Below are 26,515 nucleotides of genomic sequence, written 5' to 3'. Positions count from 1 at the left end.
AATTCTGTAATTTGCAACTCAAGACCCTGGTTTGATTCCTGGGTTGGGAAAATCCCCTGGAGAAGGGATAGGCCCCCCATTCCAGTATTCACCGGCTTCCCTGGTGGCTTAGATGGTAAAGAATCCACCTGCAATGCGGGAGACCTGGATTCAATCCCTGGGTTGGGAAGATCCCCTGGAAGGGGGCATGGCAACCCACTTCAGTATTCTTATCTTGGAGAATCCCCTTGGGCAGAGGAGCCTGGCAGGCTACAGTCCATGGGGCCGCAGAGTCGGACACGACTGAGCACACAGCCTCCCTGGTTCCTGAAGGTGGGTAGACCTACCTAATTTCCCTTCTCATACAAATAGAGTTTGTCTCTAGTCTTACAGAACAATGCCTTTTGTAACCCTGAGCTGGCACTTGTGGATTCTAAATATAAGCCAAGACACTTCTCAGAGATTATAATCAGAATTTTGCTTTACGTGTGAAATCTTATTTTGAATTCAGGTACACAATTACTCAGAGACATAATTATACTGCCTTAAGATAGTATAAAAACAACAGTTTATTTTATTTTTTTGGTGGGGGGAGGTTTACAAAAGTAACCTATTGTTAGGAATCAGAGGTGACTACAGTCTGAGAACTTCACAGATACAAATTAACTATCAGCTGTGAGATTTGCCTATGATTCCTTCATGTTTATTCAGAAGTAAACATACTTGCATGGGGTCCCCCCTCCTCTCATTATACTTAATGTAAATCTCGTGGTGCTTGCACGCATCTTTAAAAATTGTAGAGAAGTGGAAAGAGAATCCAACCAGGATGGCTCATGGGCCACTGGAGGTGTGGCCCCCTCAGTGCTTTGGAAAATATTCTGGGTTTTGAACTGCAACACCTGTAATTATGGAGGCGTCATCCTTTCCATAAAAAAGAAAACAAAACCAAGAAAGCAAAGCCCTTCTACTAACAAGGTGTAGTCATAGCATGTGTTCAGCCTTCCCAAAACCTGTCTGGCATTTGTTTCTGGCCTGGTAGGGAATATCTTCCATCTTTCTGTGAGCACTCATAAAACAATACAAAGGTAAACAGTTGGAGGGCAATTAGCAGTCTCTTTGGGGTAACAGAAGAGAGCAGTCATCCTGCTATTAATGTCAGAGGAATTAATCATGGTTTACATAGGTGATTTACTGGCTTAACTTTGCAAGTGGTTGAAACACAAGAACCCAACAAAGTTTACAAAAGATGCTAGGTTGGAGAACCAGGTATGGCTGACAGCTTACAGAACTATCAGTCAAGTAGCTGAAGGTGTTAAAGTTGTTGAGATGGTGCCTATTTTGCAAGAGGCCATGTGCAGTGCAGATTTGTGTTTCTCAAACTTTAGTGTGAGTTGTACCTGGCCAGCTTTGTTAACATGCAGCTGTTGGTTCAGTAGGTCTAGGCACTGGGCTGTGATTCTGCCTTCTTAAAAACAAAAACATTTATGTACTTATTTGGCTGCACCAGGTCTTAGTTGCAGCATGGGGATCTTCAGTTGTGACATGTGGGATGTAGTTCCCTGACCAGGGATTGAACCTGGGCCCCCTGTATTGGGAGTATGGAGTCTTAGCCGCTGGACCATCAGGGAAGTCCCTAATTCTGGCTTTCAACACATTGTCAGGTGCAGTGCCCATGCTGCAGGCCAGCACATCTCATTTTGCATAGCAAGGCTGTAGATTGTTCTTATACCTATGGCAGGTAGGATAAAGCTGCTCATACTCCCTTTAAGAATCTCCATTTATCAACATGTTGCACTCTGAATGTTCACGGCTTAAGGGATCATACAGCTTTTTGGAGTGGAGGTACTTGGCCAAATACTTCATTGTGCATATCAACAACTTCTTTCACAAGCACCAATTTACAAAAAAAAAAAAAAACATAAAAATATTTACAGGCCATGATTACATTTATTGAACTATACCCTTAAAAGAAAACAGGAAATGCAATCTCTGTAACTAAAGCCCCTCTCTGTGATTAAAACCTCAGAAAATGCACTATTGTCTCTAGTTTGAATGCTGAGCCTCTTAACAAGTTTTGGCATTGGGGAAGCCTCTTTGAAAGCTGGGATCTTTTACCATTGCTTGACTAGCTTTTCAAACCATTCAGTTATCAGATGTGGTTTGTTTCAGAATGCCTGATGGTGTTGTATAAAGGGGTCCCTCAATATCTGAGGAGACTGGTTCCAGGACCTTGCTCAGCTACCCAAGTAGGTGGAGGCTCAAGTCCCGTACAGTATATCCTCCACAGGGGCTGGTTCTGCATTCACAGATTCAACTGGCAGCATCCACGAACCGTGGGTTGAATAGGTGGATACAGAACCAATGGGTACAGAGTGCCAACCGTACTTTATTTTTAAACTTTGTTTTGGTTCCAAATACTTCCCATACTTTAAAAACCATACTTTAAAAACGGAGATCCTCTGTTGGTTTTTGGTATGGACATAGAGCCACATCAGAACCCAGAGAACACACTTCTTTTGCCACTTATTGTGAAACATGTGATTTTCATTAGCCATTTTTCTCTTCTTGGAAGGAAATGGAGAAGTAGAAGCCTTCATTTAGAGTATTCTGAACACGTTTACTAACCTTTCCCTTTCCCCCGTGTCCCTCTTCTCCTCCCTTTCTCTCCTTCCCTCCTTTCTTCACTGTGTTTACCGGTACCTGGATGTCTGCCACACCTGGGGTGGGGGAGAGGGAGGAGGTAAGCGGGGGATCTTGGTTTTGGCTCTCAGTTGCTGTCCTACTTATAAATGGCTATATGGGTTGGCTATTTGTGAGAAGGTTAAATGATTTCTAAGGAGGGGTGGCGCATCTCTTTGGTAAAGTGAAGAGTATGAGATGGGAATATAAAAGGAGCCAGGACACCTGGATTCTAATCCTTGTTTAGCCACTCACCAATTATTTGGCCTTGGAGGGCAATTTAACCTCCCTGGGTTTCAGCTTCCTAATCTGTAATTTGATATACATACTTGGTTATGCCTCTTTCTCAGAGTGTAGGAGTCTTATCACTGGGATGGCATGAGATAACATTGAATCGAATATTCTTGGCAATCACTTTCATTTCTTTCTGGTTGTTCAAACAACATCAACAGCAACAAAAAGAAAATTATTCTTTGTTTACATTCATTAACATTTTCCCGGGACCTGTCACTTTTCTGTTTAAAATTTTTTTTAATTTTAGTTTTTTGACCTCTCTTTCTTTCTAACAAAGAAAAAATCAGCAACTTTGTTTTTACTGTGATTGTTTTTAATTTATGGAGACTGGGAAATATGATTCCCCATTTAATGTAGTAATAGAAAAATAAAAGTTGGTTGCTTTACAGAAAAATAGTATATTTATAATAATGGTACTTCAGTGAGTACAGTATTAGTTATTTTCTAAACTTAAAAGAGATTCAGGTATCTCATTAACTGGTTGATGTCCACACAAGTTTCTGTTCCCTAAAAATGTGCATATATTCATTGACACAGTATTTGCAGAACAAAGTTGGTGTTTCATATAATTAACAGTATGTGGCAAGGCACTCAAATGTTCTGAGACCGTTGGGGAAATTTTGGCCACAATTAACTATAGTTTGCTGATTTGGAATTTACATTTTTTTCCTATTACTTAAACTATAACAAAATGGGAACAAGCACCTTTGCCTTAGTATAATTAAAAATGAAATTATGTCAGGAACATCTGTTTTAAAAAGGAATTTCTATTTGTTTTACCACCAAAAGGTGGCGTCCTACCCCCATGCCCTTTATTTAAAAACCCTTCTTGCTTTAATTTAACAAAAAGAAACTTCTAGTTGATTACTGATAAAGAAATTAAAATGTGCTCCTTATGAATGTAACGTGACAGTGTTGAAAATGAACTATATGTTAAACTGCAGTTAAGTTTCCCTCTAATGTAAGCCAAATGGGCATGGAAGTCTTTAATACGGCAGCACATTAGACAGTATTATTACAAAATTGGGTACAATATATCATGGGATTTACAGCCAGGATTTCCTTTTGTCTGCAAAACTTGTTGCCAGTCTGATTTTGGCCCCCACTTTCAGGTGAATGTAAGAAAGTTAAAATGCAGAATAAGATCAGTGGCAACCTAAAGCTCTCCTTTAGTATGGCAATGCTAATAATTTAAAAAAAAAACACACAAAACTCACTATTTGATCTGAAAACAAGATCAGAGCATGAATTGTTCTTTAGAGATGATGAATAAATTTGTCACATTGAAATAAATTGCTATTCCCCTGAGTTATAATTTTGCAACCCAACATATACCATAACATGTTATATCGGGTATAAACACTGTAGAAATGAAAAACATCATCACACCCCCAGCCAACAACCCTTCATAGACTGGCTACTTTGTAGATTTCCATTTACTTCCATGTAAATTCAGCATATGGAATTTCCAGTGATGGTAATGGGTGGTAAAGGGTTGTTCATAGTGTTAACTGAGAAGACAAAGCTTTTATATAATTGTCTAGTACATGGTAAGGATTCAATAAATATTAGATGTTATCACTGACAGATGTAGACTGTACGCTCCTCAAGGGCAGAAATTTTATTTATTTTTGCATCCCTCAGTGCCTACTATATGGTCTAGAACATAGTAGGTGTGTCATGTCTTAATGTCTTGAATCAAAGAACACAACTCTAGCCTCTAGGAAGCTAGGAAGTGCTGCAGGAACTAAAACACATTTTCTTTATCTCGATTCTAGTCTAAAGATCTGATGGATGGTTTTGCCTGGATAGCCTAGCGTCTTACACAGCATGCATTCAACAAGAATTCTACTGTGTTGTAATTACCTTAGCGTGGTCTCCCTGTCTCTGGCTTTATTCTGTAGCATGAGTGAATGATTTTTTTTTTTACTTGCAAAACAGATACAATTTTAAAATGGTAGTCTTATGCTATTGTTGAAATTGAGATTTAGAATTCTTCAGTAAATGAATGTTTTAAAATATTTGTATACAGACAGTATCCAAAAAATTGATAATAACTCTTTTTCAGAATATTGGTTATCTACAACTGCGCCAGCCAGGCTAAAGACCAGAGAGATAATACTTATGCTCCCCACCAGGTCTTCCCCCCTTCCCCCATTGTCTCCTCACCTCCCAAGTACTTTGTAGGAATCCACAGGACTGGCTGTCAATATATTCTCATAAAGAGTTACCCTGCTATACCACCCAGCCGGTAGCTGGAAATGCTGGTATGTTAGCGGCATCTGAGGTTAAGAGTCTGAAAAAATTATTTCTGTTAAAAACAATAACAAACCATAGAGCCATGTATCTTTCCAAGTCACAGTGTGGAAACAGAAAGTCATCTTCCTTCTCTATTTGTATTGATGATAGTGAAAGAAATGCTTGTGTCTTTTGTTTTGTACATGTATATTTCAAAATATTTAATCCAGGCTCCTAATTTACTCCTTCAAATTTCTAAATTCCACCAAACTTCAAAGCAACAAAAAGAAAAAAGTCTCACCTTTTCAAAGAATTGGAGAAAGCTTTTTACATGTGACTGATCTCTGGGAGAGAAGGTAATTTGTGTTAAACAACTGATTGACATTCTAGCCCCCTGGGCGTTTTCCTAAGAGAAACCGTGGCAAGAACAGAGCTCCCAACGCAGCCACTTTCCCCTGAAGTGGATCTAACTACACATTCCTTCAGTGATTCTGAGAAGGAAGGACGGGGAAGCGTCCCACATTACACTCTCCTGCTTCAGAAATACAGGGGGAAAAACCCCTCGCTGGCTGGTTTCTCTTTCTTGCAAACAGGGGTTTGTCCTCCTGCTGAACTTTCACCTTCCGAACTCGCCTTCTTTCATTGGACAAAGTACAGAAAGAAAGAGGAGAGACCGAGGGAGGACGGGAGAGAAGGAGAAAGGGGGTTGAAAACACCACCCCCTCCCCCTCCTTCAACTGTCACTGATGGCAAAACACTTTCACTTTTAACTGGAGGAAACTCACATCCCTGTCTATCCTCTCCTCTTCCTTCTGTATTTTTAGCTCAGAAACCAAGCAAATAGCCGTCGCCTTACGATCTTCGTCCCTAGTTGCTAACACTCTCCCTCTCGCTTTTTCCCCCAGGGTCTGAATGGGCCCCCCTTTCCCCTCTTCTGAGGAATCCCCCTCCCCCATGCCCCTTGTTTTCCAGGTCTTTCTTGCCTGATTCCTCTTTTGCCAGGCACTGCTCTGGCGTGGCCCTCCTCTCTCGGGTCTGCAGGCTCTGCCTCCCTCTCCCCCATCCAGCCTGGACGCCCCTCACTCCTACCGCTCTGTTCCCCTTGCCCCCAATTCCCACCTCCCCCAGCCCTGCTTTGGCAACTGCGATTTTTTTTTTTTTTTGCTGCAAGCCTTGTTGTTTACCCAGCAGGTGGATGTGACGTCAGGGACGCACAACAGCAAAAAATAACAACATCTCCCTCCGCGACGTGTTGGCCTCGCGCGCGCCTTATTTATTTATTTGTTCCGGGGGTGGGGGCGGGCACCAGCACCTAAGTGGCTTGGGGAAGGAGGGTGAGCAGGCTCAAGCCCGGGGGTGGTTTGTGGGCGCGTGAGGTGGAGAAGGGGCCCAGGCTGGATGTCAGGGGTGGGAGCAGGCTGGGGAAAGCCCCGGCCCGACGCCGTCCGCGCCTCTGCGGCCGCCGCCACCACTGGCGCTAGCTGGGCTCCGGGAAGCTAGTCCGGAGCGGAGGAATCTATTGTTATTTATTGTGTGGCGGTTTCATGCTGTACTCGCGCGGCCCGGCCCTCGCCCGGGAGTGCGTGTGTGTGTGTGTGTGTCTGTGTGTGTGTGTGTACATGTGCGCGCGCGCGCGCGTGTGTGTGACCAAGTGAGTGTGTTTGCGGGGGTGCGCGCGCGGGCGGGAGTGGGCGCGCTCGGGGAAAGGCCCGAAAACACCTTAGTTTGCACCGAGAGACCATTTGCAGCGGGTGAGTTTGTATTTTTCCATTTCTGCTCCACTTTTTCCCAAGCCGCCTCCTGCCTTGTTTCCGACCACTTTAAACAACAAAAACAACAACCAAAAAAAAAAAAAAGAAGAAAGAAAGAAAAGAAAAGAAAATATCTACTTTCCATCTCCCGGCTCCACGGCTCCACGTGCATCTCCCCCAGCCCTCCCCAGAGGCAGCCTCTCTCTTCCCAGGGTCAGGGCCAGGCTCTGGGGTGGGTGGGGGCTGTGAGTCGCCTGGGGGTGGAGGGGTTTCCAGGGGCACCGCTCTCTTGGGTGCATTTCCATAAGTCAAATGGGGGGTGGGGCGGCGAAGGCAGCGGCGAGGAGGCAATCTCGCCTTCCCCTTGGCCCCTTCACGCGTTGTTCTGCACTCGCCGTGGGGAGAGAAATCGATAAGCCCAGGCGGCCTGGTGTAACTTTCAGTGTCCGTTGTTGGGGTGCCTTCCGAGTAGCTGCCGGGAGGGCGCAGGGCCCGGGGTCAGGTCCACGGCGGGAGGGGGGCGCGCTGCTGGGTGCTTCTCGAGCCCAAAGTTTGCACTTGGAGCAAACTTTTTCCCTTCGCTCAACTGCTAGTGTTTGTCCCCTCTGTGCCCAGGGGCTGCTCCGTGGGCCTCAGCAGAATGACTGGGGATGTCCGCGCCCTAGGCCCCGCGGCTGGGGACGTCTCTAGTGCTACGCACGCCGCGCCCCGACCTCGATGGCGGGGACACTCTATCGCACCCCAGAGCCCAGAAAACTCAAACACATACCCGCACACCCTCAGCTAGACACGTACCCCTCACGCGCTCGGCCCAGCGAACTCAGCCTCCCTGCCAGGGATCCGCGACTGCCGTGGCCAGCTCCGCGAGTGAGAGTGGGAGCAGGGTGCGCTGCGGGTCGTCGCCGCGCGCGGATTCCTCTCCACGCCATCACATGCACTTTCTGGGTGTACTCCCCTCTTAAGAACGGGGGTGGAGGGGATTTCCCAAGCCTCGATATGTCCTGAGACGTGCGCAAGTCGCCGCGTCCCTTTGGCGCTGTCCCGGCAGCCGATGGCTCTCTGTTCCTCGTCTGCGCGCCGCCTTCTTCCCGAGCTCCCGACGCTCCATTCGTGCCCTGCAGAGAGGATTCAGCTGAGCCAGCCCGCGAGCCGGGCGGCCGTGCGCCTCCGGTGGGGACCGAGGTGGCGGCGCCGGGAGCCGAGGGGTTTGCCAGTTGCTGCAGGGTCGCGGTCATTCACTGCCTCCGCCTCCCCTCGCCCCCGCCTTCTGCCCCCCCTCCTTCCCAGACGCTGCTGCGCTCGGAAACTTTGATTCCTTCTCCTTTTTGGCCCTAGGCTAGTCCCCCTCCCCACCTGTTGTGAGCTTCACCTTGGTCCCTGGAGACAGGCGGTGACACACGCGGGCGCAAGGGAGCTTCGCGCCCAGAAACAAAGTCTCATGCCCTCCCCCCCCCACAAGTGTTTGCTAAGAAATCTCTGCCTGCAACACCCCCCCCCCCTCAATCGCCCCCCATTGCCGCGCAGCTCCCGCCCCCTGTTAGAATAAGGACTAAATAAACAGTTGTAACTCCAAACCTTGCGACTGCGATCTTATCCCGATCCCACCCCTCCCCCTTTCCTCCCCCCTCCTTTTTTGTTGTTGCAACTTTGTAAGATCCCGGGTAAGGTGCTGAGACTTTGGCTCCGTCCGATTCCCTGTCTCGGGATCCTTGCAGGGAATCCCTGAGCCACATTCTCTCTTCCCTCCACGCGCGCTTGTGGGTCCTTTGGGCCCGACGCCCTCTCAGCCTTGGCCCCCCAGCTCACTCATCTATCCCGCCCCACTCCATTTCCCCCAACCTGCACCGAGAAGACTTGCTGACGGTCACCCCGGTTTCTTGTCGACCGCAGAACCCGAAAGTTTGCAAGAGGAAGAGAGCGTGTGGCGAGCAAGCGGGCCAGGGGCAGCGGCAGCGGCACCGGGGACCATGGTGCTGCCGGCGCCTCCTCCGCGGGCGTGAAGGCGGCGCTCCCACTCCCTCCCCGGTCTCCGCGGGTAAGTCGAGGCGGCTACGGCCGCTGGCGGGTGCGCAGGGTCTAGGGACACCCTAGAGCTTTGGGTTGCGCCCGGGGGTTTTCTGTGCCCAAAGCCTCAGCATGGGCGGCGCGAGCGCAGCGATCTGGCGCCGGAGCCAGGAATGCGCCTGTCCTCAAGCCGGTAGGTGCTTCGAAATATTGGACTTTCTCCTTTTCCCCCCTTTTCTTTCCAAAATCCGAAAATCTAGAGATCAAAGTTTAGCGTGGAGTATAAAGTGCTCTGATAAAATATGACATTCCTCGCTCCCCTTCTCACCCTTCTCCCGCGCCCCCCCCCTTTTAACTATTAATTATTTCCAAGTCATTGTGTCCAAATACCCTTGCCGGGCTGATTACAAAGTGTATTGATTTAGTCTGGGCTCATCCTACGCGTTCGTTTTAATTCCTTTTCTTTTGCTCAACCAGAAAACCCGAAATGAAACTTATTTGTTCCTCTGTGCACCCCCTGCCCCCAGCCTTCGAGGCTTGGACAGAATAATGATATTAATATAAACATTTCATTTGGTTGCATTTGAGCTTTTCCAGCCCACTTAGGAGGGGCTGGTGTTGCTCTCATGTCTGGTCACAGGTATTTTCCAAGTTTGGATTTCCCTTTTTGTTACTGTTCTGTAGACTGGAATGTTGGAGGGCCGTTCTGTATTCCCTTTGAAAGGAGTCTATACATTGAAACTGTCTACACTTTACCTTTAGTTGTCGTAGGCTTCAGGATTTAGGGCTTGCACAATAGCTGAATTGAAAAAACCTAAGGGATGGTTAAGAGATTTTTCTTCTGCCGAAAATATATTGAAGAATATCTCCAATTTTTTACCTTACATGTCCCTTCCCCTTGTATTTTCCACAGTGAGAATCAATTTAGGGAAATATCTTAACTAGAATTTGAAGAGAAATGGTAAGAGTTCTGGTATTTTCTGCCAAGGGTTATCCTGTATAACAGAGACACAGAAGTTCCTGGTATTTTCCGTTCCAGAGACAAATGTATCAAATCTTTTGAGAATTCCACTAGAGTTTTGATTCTATTAAGTGAAAAATACCCATCTCTTTGAGGCCAGGAAATTAAAATTGGGCTCACAGTTTCAGAGGTTGGGAATGAGTCTTTTCTGTCTCTGACTTTCCTGCTTGAAACATCATACAATTAAAGAGTATTAAAAATATAAAAAGGAACTCAACCAGTTACCATTAAAAGGTGTTAGCTAAAATCTTGCTGCAAGGAGGGGGGAATGTTTAACATCTTGTCACTAGCTGCATCCCTCCCCACTTTCCCCGCACCCTCCTTAGACTTTGGATTAGTCATTGTATGAGAGAGAGAGAGAGAGAGAGAGAAAAAAAATCAGTTCTTTTTTTTGAAAAAGTAAAGTAAACAGCCTCCAACTGCTGAACCTTGACAACCCAAATTAAGGAAGCAGGAGAGATCAAACAGAACTGCTGCTGGGTTGTTGTCAGGAGCTCTACACGGAGAACCCTGGACTATTCGATCTAGCAGCAAAGCTGTATATTGACTAATGCAGAAATGGACTATTGCAAATGCTGATCTTTGTTGTCCAAGCAAAGCCTCGCTTGGAAGGAAATACTCAACCCCTCTCCAGGCAGGATCTGAGTTCCTTATAGATGCTGAATAGCTAAACAAGTTATTATTTTTATAATGCATTCTTATTTATGAACAAAACATACCCCAAAGGGCATTAAAAGGCTATTAAGTCTTCCATAGGCTGTCTTGCTTGCTACCCAGAACTGTGCAGTGGAATTCTTTTTTACCAACATTAGACTCCTACACTAGAGTTAGATAACATTTTCTCACATCAAGTTTAGAAGATCTGCCTTGTCAGGGAAGCCAAGGTTTTGTATGTGAGGGTTTAAATCTGATGTGAAGCTCAAAAAAAAAAAAAAAGAAAAGAAAATCCTGGTGATGAAGTTTTGTGTCAGCCCACTCTTGGAATTTAAAAAGGCGAGAGGGAGCATTCTCCAGATTAGACATAACCTCTTTTTTTAGATTGACATTCAACATGACCACGTTGCTACTTTTATTCAAGTTCTCTGTAACTTGTCCTTGCTTGTTGTCTAGGAAAATTTAACTGCTTTACATTTTTAAAGGTAGTAGTAACAGTAATTACTTTAGCATTTTGTTTTCACAGGTTTATCAAAGTATAATGAAAGAAACATCAACATTTTAGATTAACTGCCTCAAATTAAGGGGGTTGTATTGCTGGGGACATCTGAAAGATTTTGTGTTTATATTTAAATCCTGGAGTATAAACTGTGTAACACTTTTTAGGTATAGATTATACCCAAATTAAATATCATTTTTTTAATTAGTGGAGAAAAGGACAAATAAACATATAGAGAAGGATAAAAGTAATTGTTGTTTAAGGATTGCATTTGTAATGAACAAATGTTGATCACATAGTAAGCACTTTGTGTTTTTCTAAGTCAGAGTTTCATAACCAGAGTGCCCAACATGTTTCAAAGTCTGTAGCTTTTATTGGATATACCTTTTATTGTATCATTAAACAATGTGAGTTAAACATACACATGGATGCTATTAGGCAATTTTCTGCAATATGTAATGTTTTCTGAAAAGCTATAAATATTTTCTAGTTAAATCATTTGTACCAACAATAACAAAAGTTAACTGGGTTAATATTGAGCCTGGGCATGGTTTTCTGTTACTGACTCTTTCCCTATTTCTCTTAAGACTCTACCCCCAGCCTTGTATATTTGCATTTGTAGGCTCTATTGAAGGCTGTGTCTGTTCTCAGCAGTTGTTTAAATTAACAGAAAAATTGAGATATTTCCTCAACAAATGTATTTATACCACGGCAATGCCAACATAAAGGAAGAGAAAGGAGAATAGAACAGATGTGACAACTTCTTTTGAACCCAGCTTCCTCTTTGCAGCCAACATTATTGTGCTGTTGATTTGGTTTTCAGGTTTTACTTAAGATGCAAACTCACTTTTAAAATGTTATCTTGTAAAGAATCTGCATCCCCAAAATGTATGTATGTTCCATTTAGGTACTATAAAGTCTTGATTACTTCCAGTGGGTATGCCAAGAATATTTACAGGGCATTGCAAGGGTTCTGTCTTTTAAAAATAATTTTAGGCACCCGTTAATAAAATTTAAATAGATTGCAGGCTGTCAGAAAATAGTATAAATTTTGTTTATGATTCAGTTACTTTAAGGTACTTACATTAAAGAAACTCATTTAACCCCTGACTGAAGAGCATTAAGTGGGGGAGGCAAGCCCTCCAAAGAGCTCCCACTGCCCTTTGCTCGCCCGATAATCTTAAATTACTACAATTTAATTGCAACTTCAAGGCACCGGGCATGAGCTGTTTCTCTGAGGCTGAAAAGAGGTTTCCAGAGCATAGCTAGATTTGCACAGGTGGTATTTTTGTTTTTCGAAGAAATTTTTTTGCTTAGGGCTTTTTTCTTTTTCTTTCTTATCCTGTTAGGTGTCATAGTCCCTTTATAGAATTCCTTCATAGTCATGTCATTTTTGCTAAGCCAGCAGTATTGTTGTCTTTTTTATTTTTAAGTACGTTTTTGGACTGAGTGTATATGAGGGTCTCCAGCAAATAGAGGTTTATTTTCTAAAGAAAACAGCCTTAAGAGAGGCATCTGCTGAATAGACAGGTGAACTTTATATGTGAGCCAACATAGACTTTTACCATTTGTGGGGGATTTTTTTTTTTTTTTTTAGTTGATGGTAGTCATCCCACCAGGTGATTACTGAGTCTGTAACTCAGGCCAGCAAGCCAAGTTAAGTTTGCAGTTGGGCTGGTGTAATTTCTAGACAATCTTTCCTGTGCCTTGTTGCACTGATCTGTGTCACTTTACCATATGTGTGCTCTCCAAGGAGCCATCTTAAACTGATTTTTAAAAATCCTTCTCTTCCTTGGTGCTTGGCTGAATTAAGGTTAGAGGTGCCGAAAGCTAGAACATCAGCAGGCCATGAGTTGAGACAAATTCCTGAAACAAAGGAAAACCTGGCCAGATATGGGGTGTCTTATGCATGGCACTTAATCCACCCCCCCAGACCCACGTAGTTTATTTCAATGTGCATGTGACGATGTGGTTAATGGAAATTAAGCAGATTTGGCTTGTGCTGCCAACCTAAAAATAAATGCTGCAAGGAACGTTTGATTTCAAGAAGTGCTTTGGTTTTGCATCCCATAGATAATGTTCTTGCAATAATGGCTCCAAGGCTGGTATTCTGGAAGGAGGAAGTACATAGGGGTAAAGTGCATGGCAGCCAGGGAAGACAATTAGACAGTGTTCTTTGTTTCTTTAATAGATTATTTTCATTAATTACAGGCAGTTGGTACTGAGGCACTTTTTCGGGCCTTGTTTAGGAGTCTGCTCCTATTCACAAGAAGGTTGTGCCAGAAGCTGCATCCTTTTTCTTGCACTGTTTTACCCAGTCTTGAAAATCTCTTAGCCAGATGAGCTTGAGGATGTCTCTGCAAGACTTGTTTTTCTTTTTGAAATCCCCTGACGCCCGTTTTTAATACATGCCCTGCCTTGTGCACAACAGGTGTTTGGTAGTGATTTTTATGGGACTGAAAGTGAGAAAAACATTTCCTACCTAGCCAGCCACTGAGAGAACGGGCTGCCTGGAAGAAAGAATCTGGAACTTGAATAAGCATACATGGGTTTTTCTGTATTACCATCTGCAAGGTCTTTGCTTTTAAAAAAGTGGAGGAGGGGCTCAATTTGGTGCCTCGGTATTTGCCGTTAGGTTGTAGTAATTTAAGATTACTGGGAGAGTGCAAAGGGCAGTGGAGGCTTTTTAGTGGCCTCATCTTAATGCTTGAAGCTGTGGACTCATGGGGTTAAATACTTTCTTCAGTGAGAGTACTTAAAGTAGCTAAATCATAAACAAAATTTATATTAGATCCTGACAACTAATAATCTATTTAAATTACATTAAAGTATCTGGTCAGAAATTTAATTAAAGTCAGAAGTAGTGTCAAACCCTGTAAATGTCTTGACAGGTCTACTCAATTGGAACAGATATCACGAAATATTTACATATGTCTGGTGTGTTCCAGAACATCTCGGCAGGCCCTGTGCAAAGCTAATTGTACTTTGTTTCCAAATGACAATTTTAATAAAATAGATATATTTTTTAAAATAGAGGAGCATGAACATATACAAAGTTGTGTTCAAGTATTCTATTTTATTATTTAGTTATCTCTTCTCAGGACCCCTCTGTGATGGCTTTATTTCCTCCAACTGCTGCTAATTCAGACAAAAAGCTGAAATGGAGTCACTGGTTAGAAAGCTCATGTCATTCTGTTTTTTATTTCAAGAGTTTGGAGATCTCAGAGGTTAGCATGTTAGAGGACAGTTTACTAAGGGGAGAAAAATGGACCTGAACTTGGTATTATTGAATTCCTGTTCATATGAAATAGGAGACATTCACTTAGGATGGGACAAAGATGTTTTTCCAGGTTGTATTTCTGGATGCAGATTTATTTATTAATAGTAATTCAGGTGGACATTCACAGTTGGCCAGATTCTCTTTGCTTCCAGATTCTCTGGTTTTAGCTGATTTTGTCATCGACTTTATCAGCTAGTACACTGAATAGCAGTCGTAGCGTTAACTCAAAAGCAGAATTTCTGAGGTTTCCTTTTCACCCTCCTGTCTCTGCAGTTGAATCATAATGTAACTTTTCATGCTCCTGGAACCCTATCTGTGAATTAGGGGAATATTTTAGGTATGTTCTTTGAGCTTAGAGACCTAAGGATACTGGGGCTGTGTGTTGTTCTTCAGACTTTTGAAGGTGTTCTTCGTGCTCCCAGGAAGTAACCGCAGGTCTTGTGGGGAACGGAGTGATGTGAGTTTGACATGTGTTTTTTCTGTCCCAGAGCCTCTCCCTTCAGCTGGTGGTACCCTGTCAGAGGAGCTGGAGGCTTCTCTCCTGAGGACAGGTGAACACAAGAGATGGAGGTGGTAACTCATATATGAAGTGGTAGAGGGTTGCTGTTGGTCCAAGTTCAGCATGATTCAAAGTGAAGTTCCTTGTTCACCTGCTTCCAGACATTGTGTGTGTCTATGCATGTGTATGTGGTAGGGGAGATTTATTAAAATACAGATCCTTCAATCAGAATTTTTGCTGACTGATGTGCAAATGTGCATTTTTCACAAATCTCTCCTGGGGTAATTCTGATGCACACTAAACAGAGGCCCATGGACCAAGTAATTTCCGCTCGTAAAGACTGTGAAACGGAAATCTCTATCTCCATGTAGATTTTACCAACTAATGTTTTGTTTTTATCTCGAGACCTGCATTCCTTTTAATGTGTTTGGATTTCTATTAAGAATCAAATCCGGTGGTTTTTAAGTATGCATGAGGATTGGAATCGCAGCAGAGCTGTCATTCCAAACACAGACGTAGTCACAGCGCGCCTGGATGTGCCATAACGGGAGTGGTGCCAGCTTCTGCGTTTTTGAAATGCTCCCCGTATGATTCTGATGCCCACCAACATGGGAGAACTGGACTCCTCAATGGTCAGTATTGGAGAAAAGCTTAGAACTCTCCCTACAGGTTTAACCTGACTGTTTGGACTTCAGGAAACTTAAGAAAGGAATACGAGTTCCCTTCTCAGAGTCTAGCACCAAAAGAAACATTAGATACTTAGAGAAACAGAGCCAGAACCAGAGCCTCACAGTTCAGCCGAGTGGTAGGAACAATGGGGAACACCAGTCGTTTTCACTACCAGACATTTCTTTTCAAATAATGCCTTGCTTGCGCCCATGTTTCCAATGGGCGTTGTCGCGTTGTAGCTACCAATTAGTGTCAAATCGCTTGCTGTAATTTTTTTCTCTGCGTATTTTGTCTTAATTTAAAAATCTGAACTGTTTACCCACTAGATTAATTCTGCTGGCATAAGTATGTTGATTTCCCTAGGCATCTTGGGAAATTCTCTCATTGTATGTGATAGGGCCTGCAGGAATATTGATGGAAGTAACCTCGCCAAGAGTGCCACACAAATAAAGCAAGCAGAATCCTAAGACGAATGCATCCTCCAAGATTATGAGATAAAGGAAGATAAAATGTTAAGGAGGCTTGTTTAAATATTCAGGGCTTCAGCTAAAGATCTCTCCAGTAAGATCAAAAGAGTTATTTAAATAAAAGTTGTATAGAGATTTTTTCATCTGTATTAGTAATGTGCCTTTTGAAGTTACCCAGCAATAAAGTGTTGGTCCAAAATGCCCTCACCTTAAAAAAAAAAAATTCCATTTGACTTTGGGTGTGGCTTGATTTTAATGGATACAAAAAAGTTGGCAATTGTTTTTGTGTTTAGAACTTCACAGTTGCTTTGACTCTGGGTTTGTGTGGCATTTGAAATATTCCTGTAATACAAAGTTCTTGTTATTTCTGTTCAGACCCTGAAGGGCTTAAAAAACAATCTCTGATGGGCCAAGTTTTCAATCTAGAGTGTCTCTAGCCGTGAATAGAGGATTTCTATAAAAAAATGAAAAACGGGACTGGTTGAAAAAAATAGGTGCATCGTTGAGGCTATAAGGTCTCACTGTTATGGCTACCAGTGGGTGAAATCTACAGCATGATGTTAAATCCCTGCGCCTTATTTATTGAAAGGATGTTTATCATTTCTTTAAGAAAGTTAAGTAATTAGCTGATTTGTCATAAGGGAATCAATGACAGGCCCTTTTTAATGATATATTCTAGAAATTTTCTAATAGGAAGTTTGCTGCGTTTAATTATTTGGAAGGAAGCTAGTTGAATCTTGAAAAGGGGGGGCCGGGGGTTGGGTGAGGCCTCTTGAGAGAATATCACTGTCCATGTGCAGCTGCCAATAATGATCGAGAAGGTAGTCTATGAAAATGGAAATGGTTCAGCCTTGGGTTTTCTCTGATGGGCTTCATCAGGCATGTTGTTGCAGACCTGCTGTTTTGCCTGCCTTCTCTGGGCTTAGGAAGGGTTCAGTCACTTCAGTGTGTTCATCTTATTTTCTAAATCGTGGCTTTTGTTGCAGTACGATGCCTGTTGACAGTAAACTCACCGTAGTAACTTGGGTAAAGCTTACAACAAATTCTTATACTTGTAGGAGCAAGTCATCCTGCCCGCTGACTGGGGTGCTTCTCCCTTCTGTGTCCTGAAGGCAATGGTAGCACAAGTCTTAAATATTTGGGGATGGGGATGGCAATGTGGATAGGGCGGGGGGATCAACTCCCCATCCGACAAAAAATTTACCTCAGACCCTTGTGTTCCCAAATCATACGTGAGATGTGATTCTAGCTTACTCTTTCTATGCATGTATTTGTATCAACTCAAAATTTAAAAGATACTTAGAGATGTCATTTCTATATATATATATTTTTAATTAAGAAGGAGGACAGTGGCTTTTGCTAGCTACAGAAATCATCTCTGTGTCAGAGAGTACTTCCCCATGGCAGAGTCCCTAGGTGGGAGACTTCTTTACAGTAGTGGTAAGCGCTTTTGAAAATGGTACAAGTGGATTTTATATTGGGGTTGTAGTGTTCTAACAAGTGCCCTGATTGTGGAATAAAATGCAGCGCCTTGGCTTCAAGCACTTTGATCTTTGAGTTGAGAGCAACTTTTCAGGAAAGCAGTCTGGCAGATACTTACAAAGCGATTTCTCTTAAAACTATATGCTTACAGATTTCAATTTTTGTTTTGAAATGTGTAAGACACCAAAAAGATGTCATTCAGAAAATAATTCAGTGGGCCCCCATGTACCTGCAGCTCAGCTTCAAAAAGAACATATTTCTGATCCTGGTTGGAAGGGTTCCTGCCGTGTTCTTCCTCTTCTATCCTTCGCCCCTGGAGGTGAGCTCTGCTCTCAGCTGACTTTTTCTGTCCCATGGCTTTCGTTATACTTTTAATACATAGGCATGTATTCTCCCAAATAGAGGGTTTTCTTTTGCATATTCAAGTTATGTATTGACAGCATCCTCCTATATGTGTTCTTTGGTAAGTTGATTTTTTTTTTTTGTTTACCATTGGTAAAATTCATCCATGTAAATACAGGTGGCTGTAGTTTATTCATTTTTCCATGTGAACATTTTAAAGTGCTGAGTATTAAGACAAGCTTTTTACACGTGAATTTAAAACCCAGCAGCATTCTGTAGTCCCATACATTGAAAACGTAGGATGCATTTGAAACTGTCAGTCTTGGTCCTGTCTTCATAATGTGTTCATTTGCCAGTGGTTTTTTGTTTTTGTTGCTGCTATTTATTTGTTTGTTTTGTGGGTAAAGGGAAACATTTTAAAGGCAAACATTACCAGAGAATTCGATTGAAAAAAATTATATATCAAGTGGCTAATCTCTTATATGTGAGTAGGGGGAGAGGGGAAAGCAGATGAGGTATTTAAAGACTTGGCTTAGAACTTAACAGTTACATATGCGGAGTAGCAAGTTAAAAAGTGATGTTTAATTAACAGCTACTTTATACTTATGTATCCTTGTTATGTATGATACAGGCACCTTGTTCTTCAGTGTACAGAGTGATTTCTTCATATTTTCAAGGACTAGCATCTTTAATGGTATGAAAGCCACACAAATAAAGATATACTCAGATGAAAATTGGAACATGTTTTTGAAGTAGTGTGTGTCTCCTTTCAGCTCTGTTATCAAACTTGCTGCCTAAGCCGGAGCTGGTTCTCTGTGATTATGCTAATGACCAAAAGAATCGATGATGTGGAACTAGATGAAATCAGTGGTATAATCAGAGAGAGTTATCAGGTTTTTTTGTCATTAAATATTAGTGATAAATAATACACTGTTCAGTTTGAGCAGAGAGAACATATTTAATTTTGATGTGTACAGAGTATCGATTTAGTTAGGTTCATGGCGGAGTAAAATGATGATCTTTTGTAATTTCAGAGGAAAGATAAAAGGCGTTTGTGTCAGTGTGGCTGACTGACTCAGGCCATAGAAATGTTTACGTTGACCATCCAGGGAAGGGTGGAAAACTTTCTTTTTCCTCCTAGGCAACTTGGATATTTGTACTGACATTTTATTAGGAATATCAGATACTCAGTAAATAGCATAAATGACTGGGGATGTTAAACAAAATGAGTGTAAAGGTAGATAGTGTTTCCCTCAGGAATGGAGAAAAATATAACAAAGGGGGAATGTTTGGACAGCGCTCTTTTTAATAGACGGGTGTGTGTTATACAGGGCCCATTAGAGCCAGTGTTGTCCATTAAACAATGGCTTTAATTTAAATTTTTTTTTTTTTTAGTTTCTCATGACAAATAATGTTATACTTGGTAACGGTTTATTTAAGGAGAAGTCATCCTTATAACATAGCATCTTTCTCCAGGTTCCTGAAATCCTAGGGAAAAACCTAGGCACCGCTTCCTTTGTTGCAAGTTTCTAACGCACTTATGCCTAAAACACATGATTCTCTGGATAGAGTCAGCAGTCCTTTTGCTACTGTATAGCAGTACCAAGTGATAAGAGAGAAAATGAAAGAGTAGTTAGCTGTGTTTTATAGGATGTAAGGAAAGGGGGATGGAAGTCTATAAAAGAAGGCAATCAGATCGAAGGCTAACCATAATGTTATTTTTCAAAAATTGCAGTGTAAAGATGGATCTCTTGGTAGCAGAGACCCGCCCCTGACTCTCTCTTGGCCAGCCATCATTCTGCCATTTTTCTCTCTGCTGGCCTGTCCGTCCATGATTGGTTCTCACCAGCCATACCATCTGCCTTTCCAGCGGTGGCCTTGGTGGAAAACCAGGCCAATTGGGTCAACTTTTGTGATCTGGCAGAAATCCACTGGGAGCGTAGATCAGGCCAGGCTCATTTTTATTTGTGTCCAAAGCCAAGATTTCAACTTGGTGAAAGGCTGTGGAATTTATTTCTCAAAGCACTGCCCAAACTCTTTCTTTTTTTTCTTCAACTGCCTCCTTGGGTTGAGATGATTGCTTAATGCTCTTAATTATGCTGGATCTCTTTTCTATTTTTGAACACCTGTGCGTAATTCAGATCATGGGTGGTCACAGAGCCTGGCTCACTGCACAGCTTTACCTTCAGAATGGGGAAATCCAAGAAGTCTGACCAAGGACTCTGTGTTAGAAGGCTGAGTAGAGGCTTAAAAGGATGGAATGTGTCTCTTGAACTTTCACTGTGCCATGTGAAAGAACCTGAGTCACTGGGTTGGGGAGAGTCTTAGGATGAATAGTTCAGAAACCGTGTTTTTAGAAATAAACTATTTCATTGCTTGTGGGAATGCAAAATAGTATAATCACTTTGGAACATAATTTGTTGGATTCTTATAAAACTGAACTTACTCTATGATCCAGCAGTCACACTCCTTAATATTTTCTTGGAGCAATTTAAAAACTTAAAAATCTGTGGGCAAATCTTTGTAGCAGCTTTGTTCATAATTGCTAAAACTTGGAAGCCACGAAGATGTCCTTCAGTACGTGAATGGATAAATAATAACTATGGTATATTCAGACAATGGAATACTATTCAGCACTAAAAAGAAATGAACTGGTAAGCCACAAAAAGATGTGAAAGAATCTTAAATGCATATTACTAAGTGAAATATATGTGTGTGAGAGTGCTCAGTTGCTTCAGTCCTTTCTGACTTCTGTGACCCTGTGGACTGTAGTCTGTCAGGCTGGTCTCTCCTTGGAATTCTCCAGGCAAGAATACTGGAGTGGGTTGCCATGCTTTCCTCCAGGGGATCTTCCCGACTCAGGTATTGAACCTGTGTCTCGTGCATTGCAGGCGGATTTTTTTACCCACTGAGCCACCTGGGATAAGCCAGTTTGAAAAGACTATATACCATGTGATAGCAGCTACATGACGTTCTGAAAAAGGCAAAGCTGTGGAGATAATACAGATATCAGTGGTCGTCGGGAGAGGGAGAGATGAATAGGCAGAGCTCAGAGGACTTTAGGATAGCAAAAATATTTTGTATGATACCATGATAGTGGGTACATGTCATTGTACATTTGTTCAGATTCACACCAGGAGTGCTGTTGCACACTAGACTATGGTCTAGTGTAGACATCCCACTGATAGGCGCTGGGAGACCGAAAAATTTATGTGGCTTGCTTTATTGTAATACTCGCTTTATTTCGGTAGTCTGAAACTGATCCTGAAATGCCTTTTAGGTATGCCTGTGCTTGGTCTTCCAGTGTATGCATCTATATTTTCTTCCTCTGCAAAGAAACCCTGTTTGAGAACAGCACCATCACAATGAGCCTGTGTGTCTGATGTTTGTAGCGTCTATGAGACCAAGGATACTTAATAAGCCTCTGGAGCTGCAAGACTTTTCTCTGAATGCTTGTGTTAGGCCATGTGTGTATATACATTTGTGTGTGTGCATGTTTTCGAGGTGTATATTGTGAATGAAGTAGTGTTAGGTTGAGGATCTGAAATTGATTTTCAATCAGTGGCTCAGATTTTCTCCAGCCTGCAAGGTCACAGATGTACAAGTCTCATCATTTCTTCTTGAAACCCACTAGTGATATCTTTTCTTTTTCATGGACTCTGATGGTTGTACTGAGCACATTTTGGTTTGCAGTTTGGAGCATAAATTAGGGGTGTGGTGAATACATGCTTGCTCTGTGTATTAAATGTCTACTTTTGGGAATCTGTGACAACCAACCCAGGTTACCTGAAGTATAAATGGCCCAGGAAACAATCTATAAAAAAGTACAAGTAAAATTGAAGTCTCAAGAGACCTTTGAAAATTCACAGAACAAACAAAAAGTGAGAGTAGACCAGCTGCACGATTTGTGGTGCCCAGTGAAAACTTATAGTGCGGAGTTCCTTGTGAAACATTAAGAATTTCAAGATAGTAACAGCAAAGCTTTCAACAAAGTTTGGGCCCTTTGGAGCAAGGGGCCTTGTTTGATATTCATGCACTGTCTTGAAGGGCTTTGCTTTTTTGCACCAAGGCTTGCTCTCCTGCAACATAGGAGGCAGGCGTGGCAGGCTGAGCCCCTCTTGTGGCACTCAATCAGCAGTCTTAGCTTTCTCTATATTAGTGAACCCAGATTGGGCTGGGAATCCCTATTAAAGCACATTACTCTTCCTGGGTTTTAAGATCCATTGAGTGCAAAATATTGGTGATCCTGTGGACAAGGTGTTCTGTGTGGGCATTTTGCAAGGTCCTGTGAGGGAAGCCAGTCCTGTTCCTGCTGGCCTTTTCTTTTCCTGCTTTCTGTTTTTCTTCTCTAGCTGTTCTCCTAGAGGCTTGCCATTTTGACTGTATCTTTGGTCCCTGTCACTTTCATAGCTCTTCGTTGTCACCTGTCCTTGGCTTCATCCTAGGAGAGCCTGCTGGACTTAAAATCTGAAAGCAGCCTCACAAAAGAGATTTTGCTCTTTTCCTCTTTTTATCCCAAAATGTTAATTATTAAACAAGCAGATTCTGTCTGGAAGGGCATTGGTTGACTGACTGTCTTCAGGAATTGCAGCAAACCAGGCCCCGTGTCACAGAGAGATGTGGTTGGTTCACACCAAACAAAATGCAAAATTCATTTTGTGGCCTGTTGTACTTCTGTGTCGGTTGGGACATCCTTACTGATGAAGATTAAATGAACTTCTTTAAGGTGGTTCAAGTTCAACAGGGTTGGGGAAGAAAGCAGTTTTCTTTTCTCTTTTACTAAGTTGTAGATTTCAACATAATTGGATGAATTCTGGAATGTCTTACCTTGGATTGTGTGGTTTTTGTTCTCTACTGAAATATGCGTAGGTCCTCTGCCCCTTGGTAGCTTCAGCATATTGAGTGAGTAACTGAGTCTTTGGGAATCAGTATATCTTGGCGGTGATGGTGGTGCTGGGGTTTGGATTGATAAGAGGTGTAAATCAGCAAACACATGCAAAGCACTTAACAGAGCTTTTGGCTTCTCATAAATACTCGATTTTTGGTTAATGATTTATTATTAATAAGAGTGATTCCTCGTATCTGAATTTATTAGAACTTGGTCTTGGAAGTTCACGCCTTCCTTTAAAACCTAAGATAAATAAAAGCTGAGGAGATTTAAAACCTTACCTCCCATACTTTCCTGCTTCTTCCAGTTTTCTGCGTGTATCTGTCCCCACCAGCCTCTGCCGTCCTTCCCTCTTTCTTTGGGCACAATAGCTTGGTGGTTCGAGGGGCCTGTGGATGCTGAAAGGATGTTGTTGGAGCCAACAGAGAGGCTGTCTCTGGGAGCCCAGGGAGATGATGTGCACGTGTTTTACTGGAGAAGGTTTGATGTGTGTTAGGAGGACCTGGGGAGCCAGGCTGGGGGTGTCGCTGCAGCCTTCTTAGAAAGCCAAGGGCTGCCAGTGTTTGTCCACCGCCTTTGAGAGGATGCTCATTCGGAAGCAATTGCTGGCTCAGGGATTTTTTTTCATAAAGAAGAGTATCGGCTTGCCCACCTGCAGGTGTGGTATGGAATGAGGCAAGGGAGGGAAAATTAAGTTCCCGCGAGTGCTCCCCTGTTGGGCTCCTGCCCCCTTGATAGTCCAAGGCTGTGGACATCACAGCCTTCCTACGAGGCTTTTTTCTCAGATTGCCTGTTGAATTGCCTTTGCCTTTTCCCACAACCTTAATTTTCACACTACAGGTGCTAGAAGTGATACTTTACTTGGGTCAAACATTAGACTACACGAGGGTTTTTATAGGCAGGTTTGGGATTTGAATGTGTTTACATAGTCTGTCTCTATTATTTTTCCCTGGCAAGGTGTCTGGTGTTTAGTTCCTAGGGGAGCCTCAAAGGGTTCCCACAGGGGTTCCCTCATGGTGAGGGACAGGGAAGCCTGGCATGCTGCGGTCCATGGGGTTGCGAAGAGTCAGACATGACCTGGGGACTGAACAACAATCCATGTGCCCTGGTCCATGTCGTGTTTCCCCGCCTCTGCCAGTGAGGTTCGGAGAAGGCAATGGCACCCCACTCCAGTACTCTTGCCTGGAAAATCCCATGGACAGAGGAGCCTGGTAGGCTGCAGTCCATGGGGTCACTCAGAGTCAGACACGACTGAGTGACTTCACTTTCCCTTTTCACTTTCATGCATTGGAGAAGGAAATGGCAACCCACTCCAGTGTTTTTGCCTGGAGAATCCCAGGGACGGAGGAGCCTGGTGGGCTGCCGTCTCTGGGGTCGCACAGAGTCGGACATGACTGAAGCGACTTAGCAGCAGCAGCAGCCAGTGAGGTTAGAGAATGAGCTGGCTGTGCGCTCAACAAGTTGGGAAGATGGGCTGCACATTTGCCAACTAATTGCCCAGAGTGGTTGTGAACCATGTTAGCAGAGCTGTTTCACCTCTGTTCAGCCACCCCTGTATGCAGACTAGCTTGGTCAGAATTTTTCACGATCTCTGTCTGTCATGGTTGATGGGCGATGTGGGTGGGTGTTTGTGTCCTTCTGTATTTCTTAATGACTATGTAGAATAGAGTAGAGAACTAACTTTTTTCACTGACCATCATGGAATTAACTCATGGGTTCATCTGTTTGCTCATTCACTTATTCACTTGTTTGTTATCCTTCCTCTGTTCCTTTGTTGACCCAGCATGACTACTTGGCAGAAAAGTGTTGCTTCCTGGCCCCGTGTCCCCCAGCTTACCTGTGCACATTCTCAGGTAGATGTTCTGATACAACATCTTTTAGGTTTCCGAGAGTCATTATTCACAGAGGTCTCTGTGGGATTTTTAAGCTTCTGGGATTCGTCTAGTTCCACCTTCTACTTACTAAATATATGGCTGCCCAGAAGCAAACGAGTCATCTACAGACATAGTTACCATTCCTGCCACAAATAGGGCTTTCAGTGGCATTTTGACTATCAGTACTCTTCTAGGTAGTATACCAAGTATATAAGCCATGTCCTCTTCTTTCTAGCCTGAACACTTAATTAAAACCTGACAGATTGATTTTTCCATTAGGCCAGAAGGCAGGTGTCATCTTGAACAATTCTTGATTTGAATTTCTTATTGAGTCTGTTTAGCTTCTCATGGCCACATAGCCTCCCTCCACCCCAAATATGTGTATTTGGTGAAGGCTCAAACAATGAATGTTATACTGTGAATTGGTAAAAACAAAACAAAATATCTTAGTAGTAAGTTCCTGTTAAAAAGGTGCAGATAGGGAATTGTTTTAATGCCTGCTATATTCTTAGCATCTCCAGGGAATGCTTCCCTTTGAGTGATTTTCAATGGCAGTCTGATGTCTAGGAAGCTGTTATTTCTTTCCTTTTTTTTAAAACCCCTAATGTCCATCAGGGACAGAATGACAAAGACATGGGTGTTCATAACTCCTAGCCTCTTGTTGGATGATTTGATTTCTTTCCTTCCCTATTATCGATGTTTGTCCTCCCAAAATGACACAGAACTGTCCAGAAGCATTGTTAGTCTGTTCACTGAAATATAAATCCCCACTTAAAATACTAAAAAAAAAAAAAAAAAAAAGAAGCACACCTCTGCAGAAGTTATTTAATTCTAGTAATAAGAGTGTCATTAATTCTAATACTGACTAGGTGTGTGGTGCTGACTAAAGTTGTATCCAAATCCCGTATGGGTGTCGGTCTCACTGTGGCCTGGTGGTTAAGGGCAGGGACTCTGGAGTTTGGCAGACTTGGGTTTAAAGAGGTTTTTTAACACTTGTTGGGTGACTTAGAGCCTATTAACCTTTCCAATTCATAAACGTGTGTGTGTGTGTGTATGAGAGGATGTAATAACAGAAATTACCTCATCTGTTTGTTCTGTAGATTAATGAGATAATCCACATAGAATATGATGCATGGTATCTGACAGGTATAGGAAGGTGCTGTATACATGTTAGCTCTTATGATTGTGATGATTCCATTTATTGGTTAAAAGTCACATTGGATAGCTAAGATGGATAAAAGATGTGGAACTTCGCAGAGATCACGAAAACCAGAAGGAGGCATACTTTGCCTGTGTGGAGTGAGTCTGAACCTCAGGTTAATTACCTTGTTGTCTTTTAGGGTTTGTGTTGATTGCATTGGTTTGGTAGCTTCGCTTTTGAATAAGCTCCTAAAATATGGTTTTGTCCGATGTTTTTATTTGCTTCAGAAATTGGTGCAGGTGCAGAAAACAGGAAGCAAAACCTTAGGCAGCCTGAGGGAGCCTCATTCAAATCGTGCCAGGCAGGTATAATATACAAGTGTTATCACCTTACTGATAATCTGGGCTGCTGTCGGTATTCCACGTGCCATGTGGATTACAGAGAATGAAATCATACGGCATTCTGGCACCGACTTGCCTAGCTCCTTAGGAAGGGTGAGAGAGAGAGAGAGTAAGGCCTTATTCTCATTCTCAGAAAGGGTGAGAGAGAGGTAAGGCCTTATTCTCATTCTCAGAGATGGTATTCAGCCCCGCTCTGCTGGTCCAGAGGCACAGGTCTGCAGTTGCCATTCTGTCCTTCAGCACTTAACGTTTTATCTCTGAGGCTATGCCTCTTGAGAGCAAGGAGGGTATCTTTCGTAAATGAACTGGCACCATGTCCCTGAAGTTAAAAAGCCCACTCTGGGGTTGAGAGT

At 42.9% G+C, this 26,515-nt stretch overlaps 2 protein-coding genes across 4 annotated transcripts in view; one reads left to right on the top strand and one right to left on the bottom strand.

Moving 5' to 3' along the window:
- Positions 1 to 6,479: 6,479 nt before the first annotated feature.
- Positions 6,480 to 17,871, bottom strand: LOC128051711 (uncharacterized). The gene is made up of 3 exons (XM_052644353.1): positions 17,746 to 17,871; positions 8,781 to 8,990; positions 6,480 to 8,056 (listed from the first exon to the last, which is right to left on the bottom strand). Exons 1-3 carry the CDS (start codon positions 17,869 to 17,871, stop codon positions 7,721 to 7,723), a joined length of 672 nt encoding a protein of 223 aa, XP_052500313.1. The 3' UTR covers positions 6,480 to 7,720.
- FOXP1 (forkhead box P1) overlaps positions 6,774 to 26,515 on the top strand; it is a 620,529-nt gene continuing 600,787 nt past the window's right edge. For all 3 annotated transcript variants that reach the window (XM_052637104.1, XM_052636448.1, XM_052635792.1), the window contains exons 1-2: positions 6,774 to 6,941; positions 8,832 to 8,976. The gene's annotated coding sequence lies outside the window, so the exon portion shown is untranslated. The remainder of the gene's footprint in view (positions 6,942 to 8,831; positions 8,977 to 26,515) is intronic.

Source organism: Budorcas taxicolor, chromosome 1 (genome assembly GCF_023091745.1).
Source record: "Budorcas taxicolor isolate Tak-1 chromosome 1, Takin1.1, whole genome shotgun sequence".
NCBI lineage: Eukaryota > Metazoa > Chordata > Mammalia > Artiodactyla > Bovidae > Budorcas > Budorcas taxicolor.
Note: the sequence above shows the minus strand (reverse complement) of the source record. Positions and strands in the feature narration are given on the sequence as shown.